The sequence below is a fragment of the Camelina sativa genome, chromosome 15, assembly GCF_000633955.1.
Source record: "Camelina sativa cultivar DH55 chromosome 15, Cs, whole genome shotgun sequence".
Lineage (NCBI taxonomy): Eukaryota > Viridiplantae > Streptophyta > Magnoliopsida > Brassicales > Brassicaceae > Camelina > Camelina sativa.
Window position 1 is genome coordinate 10,388,924 of NC_025699.1, and position 22,829 is coordinate 10,411,752.

At 34.4% G+C, this 22,829-nt stretch overlaps 3 protein-coding genes across 3 annotated transcripts; 2 read left to right on the forward strand and 1 right to left on the reverse strand.

Moving 5' to 3' along the window:
• On the forward strand, positions 499 to 2,171 carry LOC104746344 (UPF0725 protein At3g19520-like). Its single transcript, XM_010467799.2, has 6 exons — positions 499 to 685; positions 793 to 933; positions 1,030 to 1,225; positions 1,335 to 1,462; positions 1,552 to 1,638; positions 1,733 to 2,171. The coding sequence occupies exons 1-6, from the start codon at positions 605 to 607 to the stop codon at positions 1,847 to 1,849; spliced, it is 750 nt and encodes a 249-aa protein (XP_010466101.1). The 5' UTR covers positions 499 to 604; the 3' UTR covers positions 1,850 to 2,171.
• Positions 6,824 to 9,387, forward strand: LOC104746345. The gene is made up of 3 exons (XM_010467801.2): positions 6,824 to 7,501; positions 7,880 to 8,224; positions 8,310 to 9,387. Exons 1-3 carry the CDS (start codon positions 7,001 to 7,003, stop codon positions 8,934 to 8,936), a joined length of 1,473 nt encoding a protein of 490 aa, XP_010466103.1. The 5' UTR covers positions 6,824 to 7,000; the 3' UTR covers positions 8,937 to 9,387.
• On the reverse strand, positions 19,061 to 20,004 carry LOC104746347. Its single transcript, XM_010467802.2, has 5 exons — positions 19,922 to 20,004; positions 19,763 to 19,829; positions 19,555 to 19,671; positions 19,359 to 19,444; positions 19,061 to 19,261 (listed from the first exon to the last, which is right to left on the reverse strand). The coding sequence occupies exons 1-5, from the start codon at positions 19,952 to 19,954 to the stop codon at positions 19,235 to 19,237; spliced, it is 330 nt and encodes a 109-aa protein (XP_010466104.1). The 5' UTR covers positions 19,955 to 20,004; the 3' UTR covers positions 19,061 to 19,234.

The following is a 22,829-nucleotide window of genomic DNA, read 5'->3' on the forward strand; positions in this document are numbered from 1 at the left end:
ACATCCGTATTTATTTTGCCACACAGTGTAGCTTCATACAAAATTAGAGTACTATTTGATTCGTCTCGCGGTGGATCTTTAACTATTTCTCCAACAAACGTAATCACACCCTTGTTTTTTACTTTCAACATTAAATTAAAAAGAGGGCTTCGTGTTTATTTTGGGAATTAGGGATTAGTGAGTGAAGTGATTCGGGAATCGAAGTAATTTGGAATTCTGAGTTCTCTCAAAACGGCGTCGTTGTTATATCTAACGGGTTATGTAAGAGATGGTTAATGGGTGTTAAAGAGGTTAGTTGCTTTGTTATCTGAGTTTACCAAATGTGTATTTGTGCTTTTTTTTTAATTGAATAATCAACAAAACTAAATGATTTAAACGGTCTTAGGCAAAGTTCAAGATTTAAATAGCGGTTTTTGATAAGTTCATGATTTAATTGACATTTTTCTTCTATTTAGATCATGTATTAATAAATTACCTATCTACTAGTATGAGATTTGAGTTGAGAAGACCCAACTGAAGCCCATAAATGTATCCGTACGAGTATAAACTGCATCCACAGCTAGCTACCGTCGAAATTTCTGAACCACAACCTTGACAAAGGAATATGACGCCGCCGTTGCAAAGAGATCGGAGAGAGTTTCTTGGTGAGCAAAGGGATTATTGGCGTAGTGTTGCCGAAACCGATGTACATATTTCTTCCTTTTTCTTAATTATCAAATCTCTTCTAGTTGTTTTTTTAAGGTTTTGTGGGAGCGAACGGATTATTAAACTGAAAGGTTCTTCTTTGCTTAGGGTTTCGATGTCGAGGATCTTGTAGTACCCAGAAACGGTGGACTGTGGTTTCACAACTGTCAACACCCACGGTTTAGGCTTACTTTTTGTGTGCCTAAGTTTTATGCTATGGTGGGGATTCATCGTTACAATATGCTCAAGGTCATAATTAAGTCTCTATTTCTCCTCCTTCCCTCCAAATCTCCTCTTATCTGGTTTGTTCTATTTATACAACAACATTCAATTTTGATTTCTCAGGGGACAAACTTCCAGTACCTTGACTTATTGAAATACAACGACACAATGAACTGTGTACGCTCTTACTTCATAACTTCGGTTGCAAGAGATCCTTCTGCCCAATTGCAGAAAACCTTTCAGCTTCGCGTTGATGAAAAAAGTTATGGAAAATTGGATTTGACTGTCACTATTGCTAGACCTAAAGATGAAGAGAAAGGTGACTGGATCACTTGTGGTTCATAGTTTTTTTTTTTGTATATACGATTCTAGGATAAATTCCTCACCAGATGCTAGTTTATTGATTAATTATTATTATTGTTGCCTAGTGACCACCACAAAGAAGCGTTTCATGCCTCACTTTTATGATGAAGCAGCTGCGGATGCTTTCTACCAAGGTGCATTGCCTGATTGGCCCTCAGTTGATGATTTTAATAATCAAAAACGATTTTACCTGGTAAGATTGACTAAGACACTACTGATCAGTTCTTATGTTTTGCTCATGATTAGTTAAGCAGTGATCTGTTTTTGTTGTTGCTTTTGTAGGTGAATGAATCAGAGTTGCTAGCCAATGACTGGATTCGTTTGTATTTGGAACTTGCAGTTTGTGTAGATGATGAGTCGACTATAGAGGTTTGTGTGTTTCTTTGGCATGCCATGATCAGTGCCATTGACGTTAATAATACTTAACTGGTTGGTTTTGTTTCAAACCTGTTTTTGCATGCAGGGGGGATCTTTCCAAGTTGCATATTCTGAAAGTGGCAATAGAAACCAAGGAAGAAGATGTGCAGCCGCCAAATGCAAGACTCAAGTCCAAAAGTGCAATTGTCTACATAACGTTTAAGGGGTTGGCCAAGGCTCCTGTTGGTGATGAGATTGGTGAACATGTTGAACGCAATGCTATAGTTAGAAGAGTCCTCGGTGAGCGTTCAGGATACTTGACTCTCCTAGGTGGGTTTTCGATTGGAGAAAAGGCTTCGAATGCTGAGCAACCTACAAGTAAAGAAGAAGCTTTGGACAATGAGCAAAGTTCTGAAAAGCGTCCTCGCTTAAACTAAATTATTCTGTTACGTGGATTTGTTTCTGTGTTGTTTTTTTAGTGCACCGTTTCTCAACACAGAGTAATTATTTATGGACATTCTTATTGGTTTTCACTTCTCTAATAACATTATATTGTGCATCTTGACGGATGTTGTGAAAGCCCAGAAGTTAAGGTTTAAGTTGCTATATCTTTATCAAAAACAAATATACGAAAAATAAAAACTCGAATCTTATAATGAGATATGAAGGAGAACGGTTGGTTCAAATGATTAGTGGAGATATTTTCGGTTGAATGGATGTGAGAATTCGAGTAGTTCAATTTTATGCTTAGAAGAAATATTATAAATTTTTAATAACTAATGTAATTATGTAACTTGTAACTCTTTAACATTTTTTTGTATTAAAACTAAATACTGAAACGTCATTTGGATACCTACTTCTACTTGTAGCGTTTGGATGCCTGCTGAATTTAGAATGCTGACTGATTGGGTTCTCTCTATCAGAATCTATATGTTTGGGTGACCAATATTCATTCTTTGGGTTATCTTCTTATAACGTTTTTAGATCAGATAAAATCAACTAAGTTAGATCAGATCAAATCAACTAAGTTATTTTGTTACGTCTATATTTGTTTATATGTGGTTTTAAAGTGTATCATTTCTAAGTTTTAAAGCTTCGCTCCAAGGGCAAACCCAAGTGCCCTTAATTTCATTTCCTTTCCTTTCCTTCATCATCTGCCTATATATACAGATAATAATTATAACAGTTTGCACTGTACATGCATTCCTTAGTTGAGTATTTTTGACTATTTTTCTCCAAAGGAAAGTTACTGCAGCTACTATACTCTATGAAAAATATGGACGTTGTGGACAAATAAAACAAATTTTCATGCATGGTTTTACCATTTGAGTAATTTGGAGATGTATTAAATAGCCAAAATACTCGGGGTTTTTTTTTTCATAAGCCAAATCGTTCTTTTAGTCTAGTGGTTCGATACTATGCGTAGATGAATTTTTTTTTTTTTTTGCGCAACTGTTATTACATATATCGCTAAATCTTAACATTTTTTATGGATAAGAAATACTGAAAAGTCATTTGAACACCTACTTGTAATCGTTTGGACATCTACTTGTTTTAGTTGCTGACTTATTGTGTTCCCTATCATAGTCTAAATCCACTAATAATATGTCTGGCCGTTTGGGTGACCAATATTCTTTGGTTTCATACTCTTCTTCTTCTAACCTTTTTTTGAATAAAGCTTGAGGGCCGGCTAATACAATTCTACCAATAAGACGAATCAAAAAATAAAATCAAAATTAATTGTTTTTAAAATATAATTAGTTAATTACAAAGACTAACCACTTCGTCTTTTATAGAACGACCAATATTACAGAGATACACATGGTCCCTACCATCGAATTTTCTTTAGTACACAAATGAGTCATTCTTTTAATTGTACAAAGACAATTTTAATTTTTCTTTTTCTATCGACCAAGAAATAAAATAAGTCCTACCTTAGCTGTAACCACTATCACACCCTGAAAAAGTTAACGCGTATGCGTTTTATTTTTTTTCTCTCTTCTTTGTTCTTTTGACCATTCGAAACGAATTTCAAAGACATTCACGTGCAGCTTGTCCTTCTATATTTTTCAGTTTCTCACGCTTCAAACGTTATTAATTATCATATTAAGTTATAGTATTAGGTATTAACTATCTTTTGATTACTTAGTTATTCTTGAGTAGGAGCATAATTAGTTAACGGCATCACTAGACTTTTTAAATCATTCAACAGCGAGCTTCCATCAATCAATCTCTAGAGTCTAGAATCTAGATTATGGTTTTACTTTATAAATACGAATATATTCTTCACAAGTAGTATACAAGATGGACACTATGGTTAGGCCTCATTTAAACATATGATCGATTCAGAAGCTCGGGTGCTTACACTCTTACAGTGCTAGTGTGGTTGCATGCCTCGGAGTCATAATTATAAACATATATCGGTATAATTAACCGTATAAGTAAAACTATCAGAATCAAATCATTAATCAATAAATAAACTAGTTGATTATGACTCAGAAAAGAAATAGTTGATCAAATCCTAAAAGACTAAAAAGTTCTCATCACATGGTATGATATGAGATAGAGACATATAAGTTCGAAATTAATTGCTATATACGTAACCTTTTAGGAAATGTTTTTGTTAATTATTTTGTTCATGGGGAGATGAAATCATTAATTTCAATGGTTTCAATGGATTTAATCAAGTATAGAGTCTGACCACTCATGGTTTCAATGGATGTTGAAGCCACAACTACTAAATTACTAATTGACCATTGACAAACAACTTAAGGGCAAGTCCAATGGTGAGTTTTAATTTGAGACTCTTATGTACTGTTTAGAATTTTTAATCAATATATAATGTACTGTATATGAAATAAGAATAAGAGTTGCATCTTAAGTATACTAAATAAGAGTTGGCTCTTATTTTTTAGTTCAATTTTGATTTTTTTTTTTTATCTCATTTATCATAAGAGTCCTTCCTAAATATCTCATTTATCATAAGAGTCCTTCCTAATAAGTCAGTTTCTTTATCTATATATACTTTCCGTGCGTCCATTCAACATTTTTACATAACTAAAGAAAAAATATCCACCATTCAACATTTTTACGTAACTAAAAAAAAAAAATCCACCATTCAACATTTTTAGAATTTATTATATGTACATCGATTACGTTAAATATGGGTAAAAGAGGGTTTTAATTAAAAATATATATAAATCACAAAGAGTACTATTTTAGGAGAATATATGTACATTGTTTTCATAGATTAAAGACAATATATTTTCTAATTACATTATTAATTTGTTCATTCTATTTAAGGAAATCACCAAACAAAAATGGTGAATAATGAAAAATAGTAGAATCACATTTTTTTTTTTTAAAGTCTCACATTTTTTTTTAACGTGTAAATTGTATACCATCACCACCATTAAAATTCAGAATGAATATTGTGTTAAAAAAACCAAGTTTATCCTAACAAGTGATATACCAGCTATGCATGTTGGCATCGCTTTTATTTTTTATTCAGCTGATCTTCACTTATTTGTACAAGCAGAAACGAAAAAGCTATGATAAGTGTTCCCCTGCTCTAAATAGTATAGGAATGAACTGATATTTTCTTGTTTTTGTTTTCCGTTTCACTCAATCACAGACGCCTCCATTTCGTGAATGCGCGACACTAAACTAGTCCTCCAATATGTTATCCGAGAAGCCAAATTCATATTCACATAATGCCCTAACCATGTTGATGCGAGGAGTGTGTTCAATCATTATTATTACATTACAGAACGAAAGTGTTAATTGTAAAACAAATCACATTTTTATAATATAAAGATATATAAGGAAGAGTTGCTATCTTTACGCAATTGGCCAATAAAAACATACACAAATGGTTGTTCTGTCTGTCGGATAAAGAAGAAACCTCTCCTAAGACCCTCTTTTTTGTTCCTTTCTCTTGAAGTAAACACACTACTTCAATCATCCTCAGTATCGACATATATACTTTATTAGAACTGCAAAAGATTTACTTGATTAGAATGTTTCTTTCCTATTCGCCAAAATATTATTGTTCAATAGTTCGGGGGAAAAAAGAATGAAGAAATTGCCATGTGATGCGTGTATTTTCTATTAAGTCAGGACAAGAAGCTAAGACTTGTTACGAGACAGGGTACCTGTACCATATATATTAATCTAGATCAATGATCGATTTTAATAGAACTTAAAGATCAATGATCAATTAGAAAGTATCTAGTTATCTATCATTTAGTTAAGCCACATTCAAGTTTTCCATGCTACGTATGTAATTATACTTATGAAGTATAGTGGATTTTGTTAGGGTTTAAAAATATGATAAATATCAACTATATATATATATATATATATATATATAAAAGTAGATAGAAACCTTCTTATCATGTGAATTAAGATTAGAGAACGAATTGCATGCACAATCTATAAAAATCGTTGTATTCCTTTTGTCATTGTAAAGATTAAATTATAGGAACAACATCTTATTTTCTAAAGGTCTTGATGATTAGCCTAAGATCTAAAGATTCAAACCATTTTGGAAGGAAAAAAAAACGAATTTATTACCATAGAGAGGAAACAATTTATAAACCAAACATCAGAAGAGGCCGACATTTTTGTACAATAACATTTATAGAAATGTTTTGTAAACAAACAGTACAAAAATACTGCAAACCTAATTTGTTTTTATTTATTTATTAAATTTGTTGTAAGATGTAAACATATCGTTTTGTTGACATCATACAAATCGAATTATAGGCTACAGGTTAAAAAAAAGGTAGGTTTAACAGTTCTGTCCCTAATTTACCGCTGCCACTTTACTACTTTTATTTATTTTTCACTGCGAAAAAACTTAACGAAACTGTCCTTTTTCTTTAAATTATTCCTGAAACTTAACGAAAACTGTTAAATGAGAAAGAAAAAAAAAAAGAGATCGTCCACCATCCTTAACGGCGCTAACAAACCCCCACAGAGTGCTTGTTTCTCCTGCGAGTTCTGTTTACTCGCCATCTCTCGCCGTCCACGTGTCCCTCATGCGTAAGCCAGGTTGGAAAGAAACATCTCACCCGGCGCGTGTACTTGTCAAATCGCGCGTGGCTTTCCTCAAACTAGAAATTCCACAAACAACTGAAGGGTAAAATAGTCATTTACATCAGATCACTGTCTTCTTCATCTTCTTCCTCTTTCCCCTTCTTAAAAAAAAGGGTTAAATAAAGACTCTCTCTTCTTCACTTCGCGAACTCACACACATAACTCTCTCTCGTTAAAAAAACCCATTTCTGTATCGTCGTTATAAAGCTTACGTTTTACTCCGAAGAGGAAGAAGAAGAGAAGCAAAAGCTTAGTTTTTTTTTATTTTACTGAAATGGAGAAAAAACAAGGCTTTTTCTCAGCTCTCAGAAACGAAGTAGTGAGAGGTCTTTCGCCGTCACGATCCAGGACAAGGTCTCGTTCCGTTAGTCCAGCTCGTTCTAATTCGCCCATGTCAGCTCTCACTTGGGGGAGAAAGAACTTCACCGGAGGAGCCGGAGGAGGAGGAGGAGGCGGCGGAGGTTACTATTTGGCTCAACCGGAGCAGTTAATCGGGAGATCCGGAAGTTTGAGACCTGTAATGGAAGGTCCTGATCCAGATGAAGGAGGAGGAGGAGGAGGTGGTGGGAATCTAGGAGAATCTAAACGACTCGGGTCGGGTTTAGGTCATTGGGTTAAAGGGCAGCTTTCTCGTGCTCCGTCTGTTGCGGCCACGGCGGCTTATCGGAGAAATGATCTCAGACTTCTTTTGGGAGTAATGGGTGCTCCTCTTGCTCCTATTCATGTCTCTTCCTCTGATCCTTTGCCTCACCTTAGTATAAAAAACACTCCAATCGTTAGTCTCTCTCACTCTCTCTTCTTCTTCTTTCTTCTAAAGTTCAGATTTTTTTTTTTCAATCATTTTCAAGAGATTAGATTTTAGAAAGTTTCTTCAGATTCACAATTTTTTCAATCTTTTTTATTTAATTGACATTATTTAGTTCTCAGAATGTTTTTCATTGGTCATTGGTTGGTGGAAATTGATGTCATATTCTTTGGTGGGATTTGATATTTTTTCTTACAAACTTTGTTTAGTTATTGAGAGTATTAAACAAAAACAAAAAGTTTTGATTTTTTTCTCTTTGGTTTCTTCTGCTGAGCTTTATTTGAAGACTTTTTTTACTGTTCATAATTGTACTGATTCTTTCTTCTTCTTCTTTACTGTTTCTTGCAGGAAACATCATCTGCTCAGTATATTCTTCAACAGTACACTGCAGCTTCCGGTGGTCAGAAGCTACAGAACTCCATTAAAAACGCTTATGCTATGGGGAAACTCAAGATGATTACTTCAGAGCTTGAAACGGCTACTAGAACTGTTAGGAATCGAAACCCATCTAAGGCTGAGACTGGAGGTTTTGTTCTTTGGCAAATGAATCCTGATATGTGGTACGTTGAGCTTGCTGTTGGTGGTAGTAAGGTTCGTGCTGGCTGTAATGGTAAGCTCGTTTGGCGACACACTCCTTGGCTTGGTTCTCATACCGCTAAAGGACCCGTGAGGCCTCTCCGCCGTGGACTTCAGGTAAGACGACTCTGTTTAAAGTTTTGAATTTTTTCGAGAGATCATAGAGATCCTTAGTGTTTTATTTGGTTTGTGGTTGATTCAGGGACTAGATCCGAGAACAACTGCTGCAATGTTTGCGGAAGCCAAGTGTATAGGAGAGAAGAAGGTGAATGGTGAAGATTGCTTCATTTTGAAGCTATGTACTGACCCTGAAACTCTAAAGGCCAGGAGCGAAGGACCAGCTGAGATCATAAGGCACGTTCTCTTTGGCTACTTCAGTCAAAAAACAGGACTCTTAGTTCACATTGAGGATTCACATTTGACCCGGATCCAGTCCAACGGTGGAGATACTGTTTTCTGGGAGACCACTTACAACTCTTCCCTAGACGATTACCGCATGGTCGAAGGGATCATGATCGCTCACTCGGGACACTCGGTTGTGACCCTTTTCAGATTTGGGGAAGTGGCGATGAGCCACACGAGGACAAAGATGGAAGAAAGCTGGACTATTGAGGAAGTTGCGTTTAACGTTCCTGGTCTATCTCTCGATTGCTTTATACCACCAGCTGATCTCAAGACTGGTTCTTTAACCGAATCCTGCGAGTACCCACAAGAGGAAAGAGGGAAGACCAACACGCTCGCATTGTCTGCAGCGCACAGAGCCAAAGTTGCAGCCTTGGAGAATGGGAGCTTTGAAGATCACCGCCCGGTTTGGCATACTGATGTCTAACGTTTAAAGAGAGCTTATGACTAAAAAACAATCCTTGAAGGTAGCATTAGCCGATGATGATGACTTTCAGATGAAAAAAAGATCAGATGCAATGTGTTCATACGCCGGTAACTTAAGCTAACCCCCTTTTAGCAGCGTTATTGATTAGGAATCAGGCTTGTTAGCATAACCGATGATTCATGGGTTCAAACCGAACTCAAATGAATCATCCTTTTTACTCTAAATCTCTGGTGAATGAGATGGAGTTTGGATTTGGTTTTACTTATCTTTCAGTTTGGGTTTATTTTTAAAATTCTCACCTTCAATATTTTTGAGTAAGGTGAAGGCAAGAGAAGGAGAATTGCCCTGCTTTACCTCTAGCATTAAGTGTTTGTTGTTACCCCCTAACTATGAATCTTGAATTGTTCATCTCTCTTTTTCAATCTATGGAGATATGTTTGGTTTTTCGCTATTTCTGATCTTCCATTCTTTTGTTGATAATGGCCTCTGGTCTCTCTGCCATGATATGATTCAATATCCTCCTGGCCACTTGTTGAAGAAAGTGCAGAACATAATGTGAACAAAACAAGAAAGATGCCAAAGAGAAAATGACATTTTCACACTCATCAAGATAATGTAAAAATGGTGTTTTTGGATTTGGTCTTTGGGGTTTAATCAACAGTAATAATAATGTGAACATAGATAAGCTCAGCTCCTAGTTGTTTGGCATTTGGCAACGAGAAAGAGATAGAGAGATGACCCCTCGAGAGTCGCGTACACACGGCCGCATTTATGACTATTTATTTACACTCAAGATCTCATTTGCATGGCTTTAACAATTTTTCGAATATAAGTCAGTTAGTTAACCATATATATTTTGATATTTCTTGATACGAAGTTGAGTTTTCTTCTTCGCTTTGTTATGTTTGGTGAAAGATATTTAATACTACTTGTTAAACCACCATCGAATTACTAAATATTTCTTTGGATGTATACAATTAATTGATGTGGGGATGAGATCTTATAAATGAATAAGAGGGTCCATTTTGACTCTTCTTTGAATGAATGCTTGGGGACTATCTTTCTGCTTTTGGTAAAATTAATGACTTTTTTTTTTCTGATTACAACTGTCCTCCTTTACTTTTTTTTTTTTTAATATCTCACTCTCTTCTATAGTATAAGAAAATAGAGATAACCATATATAAGAGGAGGATATATTATAGTATTATTAATAGTATTGTTGCTTTGATGTTTTCAATATAGAGGATTGTAAATGATTCATGATTGTCGTCCTTTAGTAGTGGGCACCTCATGTTTGCAAAATTCGCAGTCCCTTCGCTTATAAGATATGCCTTTTTCTTCATCTCTTTTGGGTAAAAAGTATGAGGTAATCTTATTTTTCTATTTTTTTGGAAAAAGTTTTGAAAAAAGAGAGAAAAAATAGTATAGTTTAGCATTTTTGTTGAATTTATTTATTTTGACTATTAGCTTGGTTTTATGTGATTTACAATGAACCATTATAATTAGGGGGTGTTGAATTTCTACATTTTAACTACTAGTACTAGCTATCCGTATTCTTAAGATTAATAAAAAAATTATTTCATTTTAGAAAAGCATGTGATGAAATCACAAAGAATTTTATGCATTAATGTACATTAATAAAAATATTTTGATTAATAAGTTTGTTCCAATTTCAACATCAATATTGCAAAAAGTTGCCACTCTCACGTTTTGAATTTGAACCTCTTTATTAGAAAAGCATCGTTTACTTTGTATCAAACGCTTTATAAAAAGCTAATAACATATGATCCAAAGTCCAAGTAGACCCAAACTTGGAGATCATTGCATAACTCAATTATGATTAGAAAACATATATTCCAAATCAGAGTAATTGGCTACGAAGATTCAAAATTTATTACGAAAATAACTTTCTTAAATTTTGCAGATCAACAAGCAATTAATCATATGATACTATAATAAACCTAGCGACATAAATACAAGGACCAGGTGACAATTTAGCGATCAAGAAATGATGAATTATTTTACTTTATATGTAATTAAGTTGATTAGATTTCAATAAAATCCAAAAGGCTTCAAGAGAATAAACAAACTAATGACCTCCAACAACGAAGGAGATCCACGCTGTATACATCAAAGTATTTAATAAATATGTTATTATTTAGTCTATGTATATATATATATATATATATATATTAATATCTGATAATCATGTAATAAACAAAAATAGCTCAAACCGGTTTTAGAAACAGTGTTTTACTATCTTTTTTTTGGGTAGAAAACAGTGTTTCACTATTGCCACTTCGCCAGAGTCAAGTTCATGTTTGGCTTGAAGAATCATAATTTAAGCTTTGTGGAGCTACCACATGATCTTATAAGAAAATATTATAGGCAAACCCAAAACTCTTTGGTTAAGAAAAGATAAAACAGAAATTAAAGGAAAATAAGACACATTACTATATATAGGATAATAATAATATATAAAAAAAATTAACAGAAGAAAAGAAATGAAAGGGGCATGTGAAAGAACGTGGGAAGGTTTGAGAGCATATGATTTGAGACATGGACATGGGAGAAGCTTTGATGCACTACTGTCACTTAGCCACTCTGTGTTTTTTGACTGCTTTTTTACTCTCTCATTCTTGTCTTTACCCCATTACACACCAACTCTTTGGATTCTATCCTTTTTTAAACTGTCTCTCTCTCTCTCTCTCTCTGAACCAACAAAAAACAATTTGTAACCGTACTCTTTTCTTATTTTTTATTTCGTAGATATATAGTATTACTTAGAAATATATATATAGGATCATCTCCTTGTGCTTCATATTCATTATCCATTTATAGCACAATTCATAACAAAAGGAATTGTTTGGGAAGAAGTTAACACTTGAGAGATAAAAACACAAACTTAAGACACTTTAACATTAAAACGTACTTGAGTTAGCTTGTGCTTGCTTTAACCCCTAAAACAAAATGTAACAAATTGTCGGCAAAGATTAGAATATGATGGTACAAAAAAAAAAATGAAAGGGGTGGGTTTCAGTCATTCATTGATGTGAATAATGCCATTTTGATTGTTGGCAGTTCTGTTCTAGAATTTATTTCCATGAAGACTTGCAATATTACCCATAACTAAGGGCAACACCCAACGTAGGAAACAATCCTTTCTTTTATCTCTTTAATTTTTGGTACTGCTTAGGAGCGGCCACCACCTATCAAAAACTAAACATTGTATTTGAACTCAGATCATTTTTGATACAGTCGCAGTCGCTATCTCTTTATTTTTTGGTACTAATTGGTCTTAGGAGTGCCAGTGGCACTGTGCCACCACCTATACATAAAAAAAGTATACATTGTATTTAAACTCAGATCATATATTTTGATTAGCTTATTACATTATCTCACCCTAAAAAAATTATCAAAACAAAACGAGCGAGTAAGACCAGCCAAATCAGATTTTAGAAACCATCATGGTTTTTTATTCAAAACCATTTGATGATAAATGGATCGATCAAGATCTCTTATATACGATATATTGGTTAGTCTTTTCTCATTTCTGATGCGAAATGTTTAACATGCCATGTCAAAATGATTAACTATTTTTTGACTCATTTTCTATATCTTTACACCTATTGGCATGTTAAATACCTCACAGTTAGCAGCATCCATAATAAGAATCAATCGTATATATCCCATGTACTGTAGTAGTCCTTGTCCGGTACGCATATGTTTTATCAGCAAATATATCTATTACTAACGGTTCATGAGCCAGATATATCCCATCTAAAGACATTCGGGTGTGCCATTTATGTACCGATTGGACCACCACAGAGAACAAAGATGGGACCTCAAAGGAGGATGGGAATATATGTTGGATATGATTCTCCCACCATTATTAAGTATCTAGAGCCAACCACGGGTGATCTATTTAAGCCTAGATACGCGGATTGTCAGTTTGCTCAATCCAAATTTCCTACCTTAGGTGTAGAGACAAACAAGCTGGTCAAAGAGATATCATGGAATCAAACATCCTTGAATTGGCAAGATCCTCGGACTCTATCATGTGAGGCAGAGGTCCAAAAGATTATACATTTACAAAAGCTAGCTAATCAATTGCCAGATTCCTTTGCTGACCCAAAGAAAGTAACAAAATCGTACATACCAGCTTGTAATGCACCAGTACGTATTGATGTTCAAAAGGGACACAATCAAGTTGCTACACAGTCTAAAGCACGTTTGAAACGTGGTAGACCAATAGGTTCCAAAGATAAGAATCCTCGGAAATCAAAGAAAGGTGCAATTCAAACCGAGGTTAAGGAAACCATTGACATTGTCGCGGCAAACCCTAAGGAACCGAGGTTAAGGAAACCATTGACATTGTCAAGGTCCTGAAGGTATTGATAATAATGAGATCTCAATAAACTATATCATGTCTGGAATTCAGTGGAACCGGAAAGATGTCGACATTGATGAAATATTTGCATACAAGGTAGCACTTGAAATAAATGAGGATCATGAACCCACGTCTATATTAGAGTGCACTCAAGGAACATATTGGTTAAAATGGAAAGAAGCCATAGACGTGGAGAAAAGGAATGTGTTTGGTACGATCATAAGGACATCATTCGATATAAAGCCAGTGGGACACAAATGGGTTTTTGTGAGGAAGAAAAATGAGAATAATGAAATCGTGAGATACAAGGCACGGTTTGTAGCACAAGGATTCTGGATTCTCACAAAGACCAGGGATAGATTATGAGGAGACATACTCCTTTGTGATGGATGCAACGACTTTTAGATTTTTGATAAGTCTGGCTATAAGAGAAAAACTTGACTTGCAGCTAATGGATGTAGTGACCGCATATTTATATGGTCCACTGGATAATGAAATATATATGAGATTACCATAGGGTATTAAGCTTAAAGATAAGAATGGTTCTCGAGAACAGTACTGCATAAGGCTAAATAAATCCCTTTATGGACTGAAACAAAGTGGGCGTATATGGTACAATAGATTGAGTGAGTACCTAGCCAAAGAAGACTATAAGAATGATCCCATCAGTCCATGTATTTTTTATAAAGAATTTTTTAAACAAAGGATTTGTAATCATAGCAGTAAATGTGGATGATTTGAATATCCTAGGAACCTCTGGGGAAATTGCCCTAAACAGTTGAATATCTCAAGAAAGAGTTTGAAATGAAAGACCTAGGTAAAACAAAGTTTTGTTTGGGATTGCAGCTTGAGTACATAAATGATGGAATTCTTGTGCATCAAATAGCATATACTGAAAAAGTACTCAAGAGATTCAATACGGACCAGGCCCACCCATTGCCTAGCCCAATGGTTGTGAAAAGCCTAAATTTGGTCAGTGATCCATTCGGTCCAAAGAAGGACGATGAAGAAATTCTCGGTCCAGAAGTGCCATATCTCAGTGTTATAGAAGCTTTAATGTTTTTGGGTAGCCACACTAGACCAGATATTTGTTTTGCCGTGAACCTCCTATCAAGATTTAGTTCTTGTCCAACCCAAAGGCACTGGAACAGTATCAAACATATATTGCGTTACCTACAAGGAACGATAGGTTTGGATTTATTCTATACTAACCATAACAAAGAAAGTTTAGTTGGTTTTGCTGATGCAGGTTATTTATCGGATCCACATAATTCTAGGTCTCAAACCGGCTATGTGTTTACACACGATGGTACAACAATTCCATGGCATTCAATGAAGCAGACCATTGCGGCCACATCATTTAATCATGCAGAGATTTTGGCTATGCATGAGGCTAGCCGTGAGTGTGTTTGGTTGAGATCGATGACTCAACACATCAGGTCAGATTGTGGCATGGTCGATGACAAGGAACCAACCATCATGTATGAAGACAATACCGCCTGTTTCGCACAGCTCAAGGAAGGATACATCAAGGGAGATCGGATGAAGCATATATTACCTAAGTTCTTCTTCACACATGAACTACAAAAGGCCGGAGAAGTTCAAGTGGTGCAAGTTTCATCTTGCGACAATTCAGCCGATCTCTTCACCAAGTCATTACCGACATTAACATTCAGGAAGCTCACGTACCAGATTGGGATACGGAGACTCAATGACTTTTAGTGATGTCTAGAACAAGGGGAGTAATACGTATTGTACTCTTTTTTCTTCACCATAGTTTTGTCTCACTGGGTTTTCATGGTAAGGTTTTAATGAGGCAGTATCCCCAAGCGTATTATGGTGATCTCTTAGCATATGCACGGTTATGTCAACCAAGAGGGAGTGTTGTAAATCATTGAAGATGGATCTCCATAACCGGCCCGTACATATTTAAGTCCACAAGGCCCATTGTCCTACCTTCTATTATTCATTGTCGGTTTAGGATTCCTATTGTACTTAGGTTTTGTGTACTATTATATATACTCTTATTCGATTGATAATAAGAAAAACACAAGAGAATACAACCTCTAGTTTCTCTACTTTCATAACATTTTTATGTTTTAAAAAATAGTTTTTAGACTTGTATAGATTTAGTTTTTAGATTCGTAGATTGGTGTTGGATTAGTAATAATGAATCTATGACAATATGATTACTATAAGTTATACTTGTTTTAATTGTGATTGTGTGAATAAAATAATATAAAAGTCCCAAGGTAGAATTGAAATTTGATTTTAGATTGTTGCTTCTTTTCGGTTTTGATTCGCTAGCCTTCTTATTGATTTTGCAGGCGAAAGTGTAAAAAGAACCATATTTAAAACATAGACTTTGTTTTTTACTTTTTCTTTTTTTTTGACAAATTGGTTATGAAATTAAACATATTGTTCTTCAGTTTAAGTATAGTTATTTTTTTTTTTTGGTGAAATAAAGTATTGTTATTTGAGACATACCCTAAAATGGCACACATTTGGGTTTTTGTTCCAAAACTAGCACACATGCTAGAATGTTCCAAAACTAGCATTTCTTAGTACTGAGTAATTAATAGAGAGAAATATTATTATTTCTGGACTTTATTAATTATACAATTATTATTATTTCTGGGCTTTTACTTCGCCTTCGTCCTCAACAATTTTAGAGTCATAGCTCCGACCAAGCTTGCGATGAAGATTCTGATCTGAGATCTTCATTTCTGATCTCATATCTTTTCAATTAAGTTCCAAAACAATCGACTAAAGCTTTAATTACTTGCCAAATCGATCGACGACTGAAGCTTCTCCAGCTCCATTAGATCCACGTTGAGATCTCATCTTCCGACCTCATCGTCAAACTTCCTCTTTTTTCCTCTGCCACCGCCACCGTCGTTTCAGTCCTGCAAATTCATCTTGGCTTTCCTGAAATTCATATTGGTACATAATTCATATTCGTGAAGGCTTTCCTGAAAATCCTCGTGATTCTTGTGAACGTCTAGGTGCAAGTATGGGTGTGTACACTAGTCGAAGCTTTTATGCTGTTACATGAAAGCTCAGAGTCGAAGGGACCAGTGACATGTGTTCTTCTTGTACTAGTTGATTCTTCCTTGAAGAAATTTCAGTCTTAGAACTGTCTCATCCATTTAAGCTAGACAAGACATATTTGGAATGGTTATGTGAGAATGGTAACTGCTAGTGTTACTGTTAGAGGTCTGCTTTCTTAATATTTTGGAATTTCATTCATATATTAATGAATTTAGGAAGGGATCCATAAATATTAGGAAGACCTCTAGATGATTTAGGAAGGGATCCATAAATATTAGGAAGAGATCCGTAAATATTAGGAAGACATTCCTAAACGGATTTTATGAAGTATTTTAGTTTGATGTCTGTGATGTCTTTGAAATGTTTTTTAACAAGATAGAATTATCTTGTGTCATGTGTTGGAAAAGTGTGTGATATCTTTGATGTGTTTCATTGTAATGTGTTTTTTTTTGTTTATATATTGATTTCAGCAAAAAAGAAAGAAATAGTGTAAGGAAGTTGAGTATGTTGTTTCAAAGAAGCAACATAGAGTTGATGATGAACAAGATGTTCTGGCAGAGCACCAAACATGTTTAAACCAACCTGAATTTAAGCAAGAACTCTCTAAAGATGTAATTTTTTTTTTTAACTATTATTTTATGAAGACCATCCTGAATTTCAATAAGACATTCCTAGATATTATTGAACTCTTCATAAATTCTAAATTTATGTGTTTCTAAAAATATTCTTTTGTATATTTTGGATCAATGTGTCAAATATTAGTAGATTACTCCATTAGTGAGGGGTAATGATTTCATTTTTGTACATATTCTAATGTTTGGAAATCTAAACTTTCTTATGAAAGTCGTCATGAAGTTCAAAGAAATTCTTCATAAAGTTCAAGGAAATTCTTCATGAATTTCATAGAATCATTTCTGAATTTCATAGAATCCTTCCTGAATTTCACACAAACATTCCCGAATTTCATAAAGTTTAGTCACAGTTAAAGCAAAGTGCTAACATAAACATGTGAAAATGTTTTACATCATACAAGTACCAGAAAATCTAAAAAGGTTTATCAAACATCATATATGTCTAAACAACATACAGAGTAAAACTGAATAGAAGAACACACTCTCATCTGCAGATATACAAAATATCCATGCATCTTGTGTCATCTGCAACATGACATAGCTTAGAGAAATCTTTAACCCTATTTCCTGCGACAAAAATTGAAATCAATGAATAAATTTCAGGAAAGTTTTCATGAATTCTCAACAATGCTTCCTTAATTTTCAAATGTGACTGAGAAACACAACAATACATTAGCAACAAACAATAAACATGTAATAATCAAAATTACTACATCCTAAACCATCACAACTTTCCCTACTAACACAAAAAAAGAAGTGAAAAGGACTCTCCCTATTACATTCAATAGAATTCTACTTTGTTGAAAGAGGAAATTGAAGTGAAGCTAGTGATTAGTGTCTACAGGGGAGTACAATGTACACAACCTTGAACATGAAATTTCATATATGTATCCCATGAAATCATATAATCACTACTACTAATGCTCTGGTTTTATTAGCAAGAAAAAAAAAAACTCACCACTCTAACTTTCTTCAAAGCTACAGCCTTGTACACATTACTATACGTTCCTTGCCCAATCTATTTCATAATTAATATCAAAACTTTACATCATTTAATTAACCCAAAAAACAAAAACTTTATAATTTAAAAAACTGAGCTTTTAAGGTACCTTCTCGAGCTTTTGAAATGAGGTAGCACGACGAGGAGTTAAGTTTTTGATTGAATCGCCATAAGCAGCAATAAGCCACGGAGGCTATCCTTCTGAGTCGAACGGAGACTAATACCCAGACGGTGAGATGAGCCGACGGAGATTGGGATCTGCGAATCTTGGGCTATCTCGTCTTTCTGAACCAGAGCTCGAAGATCTCTCCGACTCTTAGATTCATGCTTTTCACTGGCTTAGACTTGATGACTTACAGATTCGATTGGGTTTGCCGGTGGAACGTCGTCTGCGATCGAATTTGGAATCGGCGGAGAGAGAGAAGTGAGAGAGAACAAGATTGTTGCAATCTCACGATTTTGATATTTTTATAATTTTATTAATATATTTGAATAATATATAAATTTGTGCTAGTTTTGGAACTTTTGAATATGTGTGCTAGTTTTGGAACAAAAACCTAAATTTGTGCTATTAGAAATAATATATATTGAATTAATTTTTTTTTATTGAGTAACGGATTAAAATTTGAATAATTAAATTTAAATTTACAAAAATTATGTCTTATAATGACATTTAAGTCATGATGTAGAATATACATTGTTAAAATAAATTCACATATATAACCTAATACAACATATTAAAATTTTATTTTAAAATCTAAAATATACAAAATTTTGTATAAAATAAAATTTAACCAGTGTTATAGCACGGGTATTTATCTAGAATCATTAACATTATAAAATTTTCAAAATAAGTGTTTTTAAAGTAATCATATTTAGCATATGATTTTATTACATAATGCTTTATCCAAAAAAAACTTTTAAAAACAATCACATCAAGTATATTTTATATAAAAATTATAATATAAATAAATTAAATTTTAACCCATGCTCTAGCACGGGTTTTAATCTAGTATAATTACTATTTCGACCAAAAAAAATAACAACAAAAAAAAGTTCAACAACCAGAAATTTTTTTATTCTTTTTTTATTGGTTTGTCAACAACTACTCGTACACACTTTCGTACACACTTTTGGGCCTTTATTCATCCATTGCAACAAAACACAAAAGTTCATGTTGAATTTGCTCTTCTCCTTCTCCTGTGTCGTTGATTCATTTCTTCCTCTAACACACCTGCATCACCTTGGATACCTGAAAGGCAGATGAACATTTCTGGTTTAGATGTTGAGGTTTGAAGAATAGCCTGCAAGGAAAAAATAAACATTCCTATTGAAAAAACAATACATACGATGTCGTTATGAAGTTGTGCCCGGATATCCAATTCTTCCTGAGCTCTCTTCGAAATCATATATTCTTTAAAGACCCTAATCAGTTCTGAGGTGCGCAAAAAAAGAAGGGAAACAATTACTAAAATATTGAAATATGAATAATAAATCTCACAAGAATGACATACTGACACACGGAATTCTCAGTATTACTATTACCGTAACCAGCGTAACAACCAGATCCAACAACAAACCCATCGAATAAACTAACACTATTCCACCATGCCGCTGCCGCGGAGATAAATCTTCCTCTTCCGGCTTCATTGAAGCCTGCAACTGAACGGAACGAAACCCCCACATCATCTGATCTTATCCGCTCGCAGATTTGATAAATTGAAATTAAAACCCGTGACATGTTACCACTTACCGTTGCTAGAACAGAAATTGCGGGATTGGCGAGACACCGCTGATCTCCCACCTCGGTAGATGTAACCCTGTAAAGATATTTCGTCAACCAACGGTGATCGGAATAGAGAGAGAGAGAGAGAGAGAGGGATAGATCATAAAAAGGAAATTTCGAATTCACCTGCGCAGCAAGGGATCTCAGAATCGACTGCATGATCGCAAGAAATTAGGGTTTGCTCTTCTGCGTCTCTGATTTGTTTCTTTCTTTTAAAAAGGGGAAAATATAAATTATCTAATGGGCCTGATGTTTATTCATACAATTCAAGACTGCCATTTTTTTTTGGGCAATTGACAAAAATGGCACACATTTTAGTTTTCGTTCCAAAGTTAGCATTGATTCTTAAAAATGACAAAATTAGCACAAAGTTTTATTTTACTCAAATTAGCAAAAATAATTGGGCTAACAAAAACTAAAGCCCAGTTTTATTTTACTCAAAAATATTTCAAAGCCCACTATCGAAATCAACTTCTTCTTCATCTCTTTTCGTCGCCTCATTCCAAAAATCTGATACGGTGGTTACCGGAGGCTCGCCGCTTTACCAACCTATCTCCTCGCTGTATGTCGTCGCTGTTGTTGTCCCGCCGTTCCGTGCTATCAACCGTTTGATTCGCGTCGCCGTATAAACCATCTTCTCAGTTTCCTCTTCGCAACAAAAACCCAAAACGCTTCATCTCTTCTTCTCGTCGTGGTTAAAAATTAAAAGGTAACCACCATTATCTCAACATATTTCGATTTGCGGTTCTTTTTGGCTGTGTTTATGTGTGTTTAATTTTGAATTTTTTTAAAACCTAAATCAATTGGATGCAAATTTGATAGGGTTGTGTGATTATGTGTTTGATTTTGTGTAAATTGATAGGGTTAGTGATCAAAGCAATCAAATTTCAAATCGGATTATATTTCTTGACTTTATTTCTTGATAATCAAATCAGATTTTGTCTTATTTTGATTTTCTTAAACCCTAAATCAATTCGATAGAAAATTAAGTAAGATTCTTGTGGGTTAAAATTCAATTCTTGTTGTTTTTGAGTTTTTGAGTTTTTGTTGTAGATTATTTCAGTTTTCGGGTCTAAGATATATTCAACAGTTACCTCACTAGATTAATTGTGATCTTTTGTTCATGTTTCACTTTGTTCTTATCTGTTTCCGTTTTGTGTAATAGGCTTCTCCTATATACTTGGGTGGAAGACAAGTATACATTAAGGAAGGAAGTCCTAATCCAGAGCAAGTAAGTCTTCCTTTGAAGAAATTGTGTGATTTATGTGTGATTATGTGTGATATTATGTGTTTTGCAGCTTCCGGTAACCCTATTCATCTCATTAGTGATAAAGCAATCGAATTTCAAGTTTGTTTGTTGACAAGTTTACTCACATTTCCTCCATGGTTACTCCATTACTGCTTTCTCATATTTTTCGATCCCTTTAGCACAGTTAAGTTTGGTATACGGTTTCTAATTGCTAGAGTTTCAGTGATTAGTGAATGCATATGAATCCGTTTAGTGAAAGCATAATTTAGTCAGATGCTAGTTTTTTAAAAAATTCATGAAAGCATCTATATAATTTAGGATCACTTTCCTGATATGATATGCGTTTCATCTTTACAGTCAGATGCTAGTTTTTTTAAAAGTTCATGAAAGCATCTATATAATTTAGGATCACTTTCCTGATATGATATGCATTTCATCTTTACAGTCAGATGCTAGTTTTTTTAAAAATTCATGAAAGCATCTATATAATTTAGGATCACTTTCCTGATATGATATGCATTTCATCTTTACAGTCAGATGCTAGTTTTTTTAAAAGTTCATGAAAGCATCTATATAATTTAGGATCACTTTCCTGATATGATATGCATTTCATCTTTACAGTCAGATGCTAGTTTTTTTTAAAGTTCATGAAAGCATCTATATAATTTAGGATCACTTTCCTGATATGATATGCGTTTCTTCTCTTTCTTTTATATGTTGCAGGATATGGGTGATTCTTTCCCTATAGATATAAAGCTTCCTGAACTTTGTTTCAACATAGGAGAGGAACCAAGATCAGATGTGAAGATAAACAAGTTTCCAAACTACGATGCTGTCATACAAGTAAAAAGCATCCTCTCAGTTGCGGAGTATGAGAGGATCAAGAATTCGTTCCTGGGACCAATTTTGAAGGTTATCAACAGAGGACTGATGATGTCTGGGAAGATGGTGCACTGTTTTCTGAGCAGAAGTTTAAAGGTATCAAAGGAAAATGAACTATGGATGCATTTTGGAGGACAACCAATGAGATTCTCAATAAGAGAATTCCATATGGTCACTGGATTGAAATGCACTGAATGGGGAGCTAATGAAGATCAACGGCAGAATCGTTATGATTGGGCTAACACTGAAGATGCTCACACATATGAAGATGTTTTGGATATTCTACAAGGAACTGATCCAGAGGCAGCAGATGAAAGATACTCTCTTGCGATGCTGATCCTTATCGAATGCATCTTCTTTCAGAAGTACAGAGGTAACAAGCTTCCTGCAAAAAACCTTAAGAGAGCTCAGCATTTGGATGTCTTGGCTAATTATCCGTGGGGGAAAGATGCTTATATTCTTCTGATTAAGTCAGTAAAGAAGAATGTCCCATCAAATCTGATGAAGCAAAAATATGACTTACATGGATATCCGTTGGCACTGCATTTGTGGATTCTAGAGTCTGTTCCTATGTTAAAGTCATCTTTCAGCACATTGAGTGTAATTGAGCGACCATCAGCATATCTGTGTGAAAAATACACACATACAGTTAATCCGTCGATTGCTCAAGTGGAGAACATTGAAGCATCAAACCATGTAAGTTATTCTCTTTAATTTAAAACTGAATCGTTTTCAAATATTTAATTGTTTTCTAATATAATCACGATCGTAAGAAGGACTAATATCGTTTTCAAATATTGATTGTGTGCAGCTTAAGGTTATTCACATATTACCATCGATACCCGATGATCCAGAAGATACAGTCTTCTTGGAAGACACTCCTGATCAAGATTTGAGTATGTT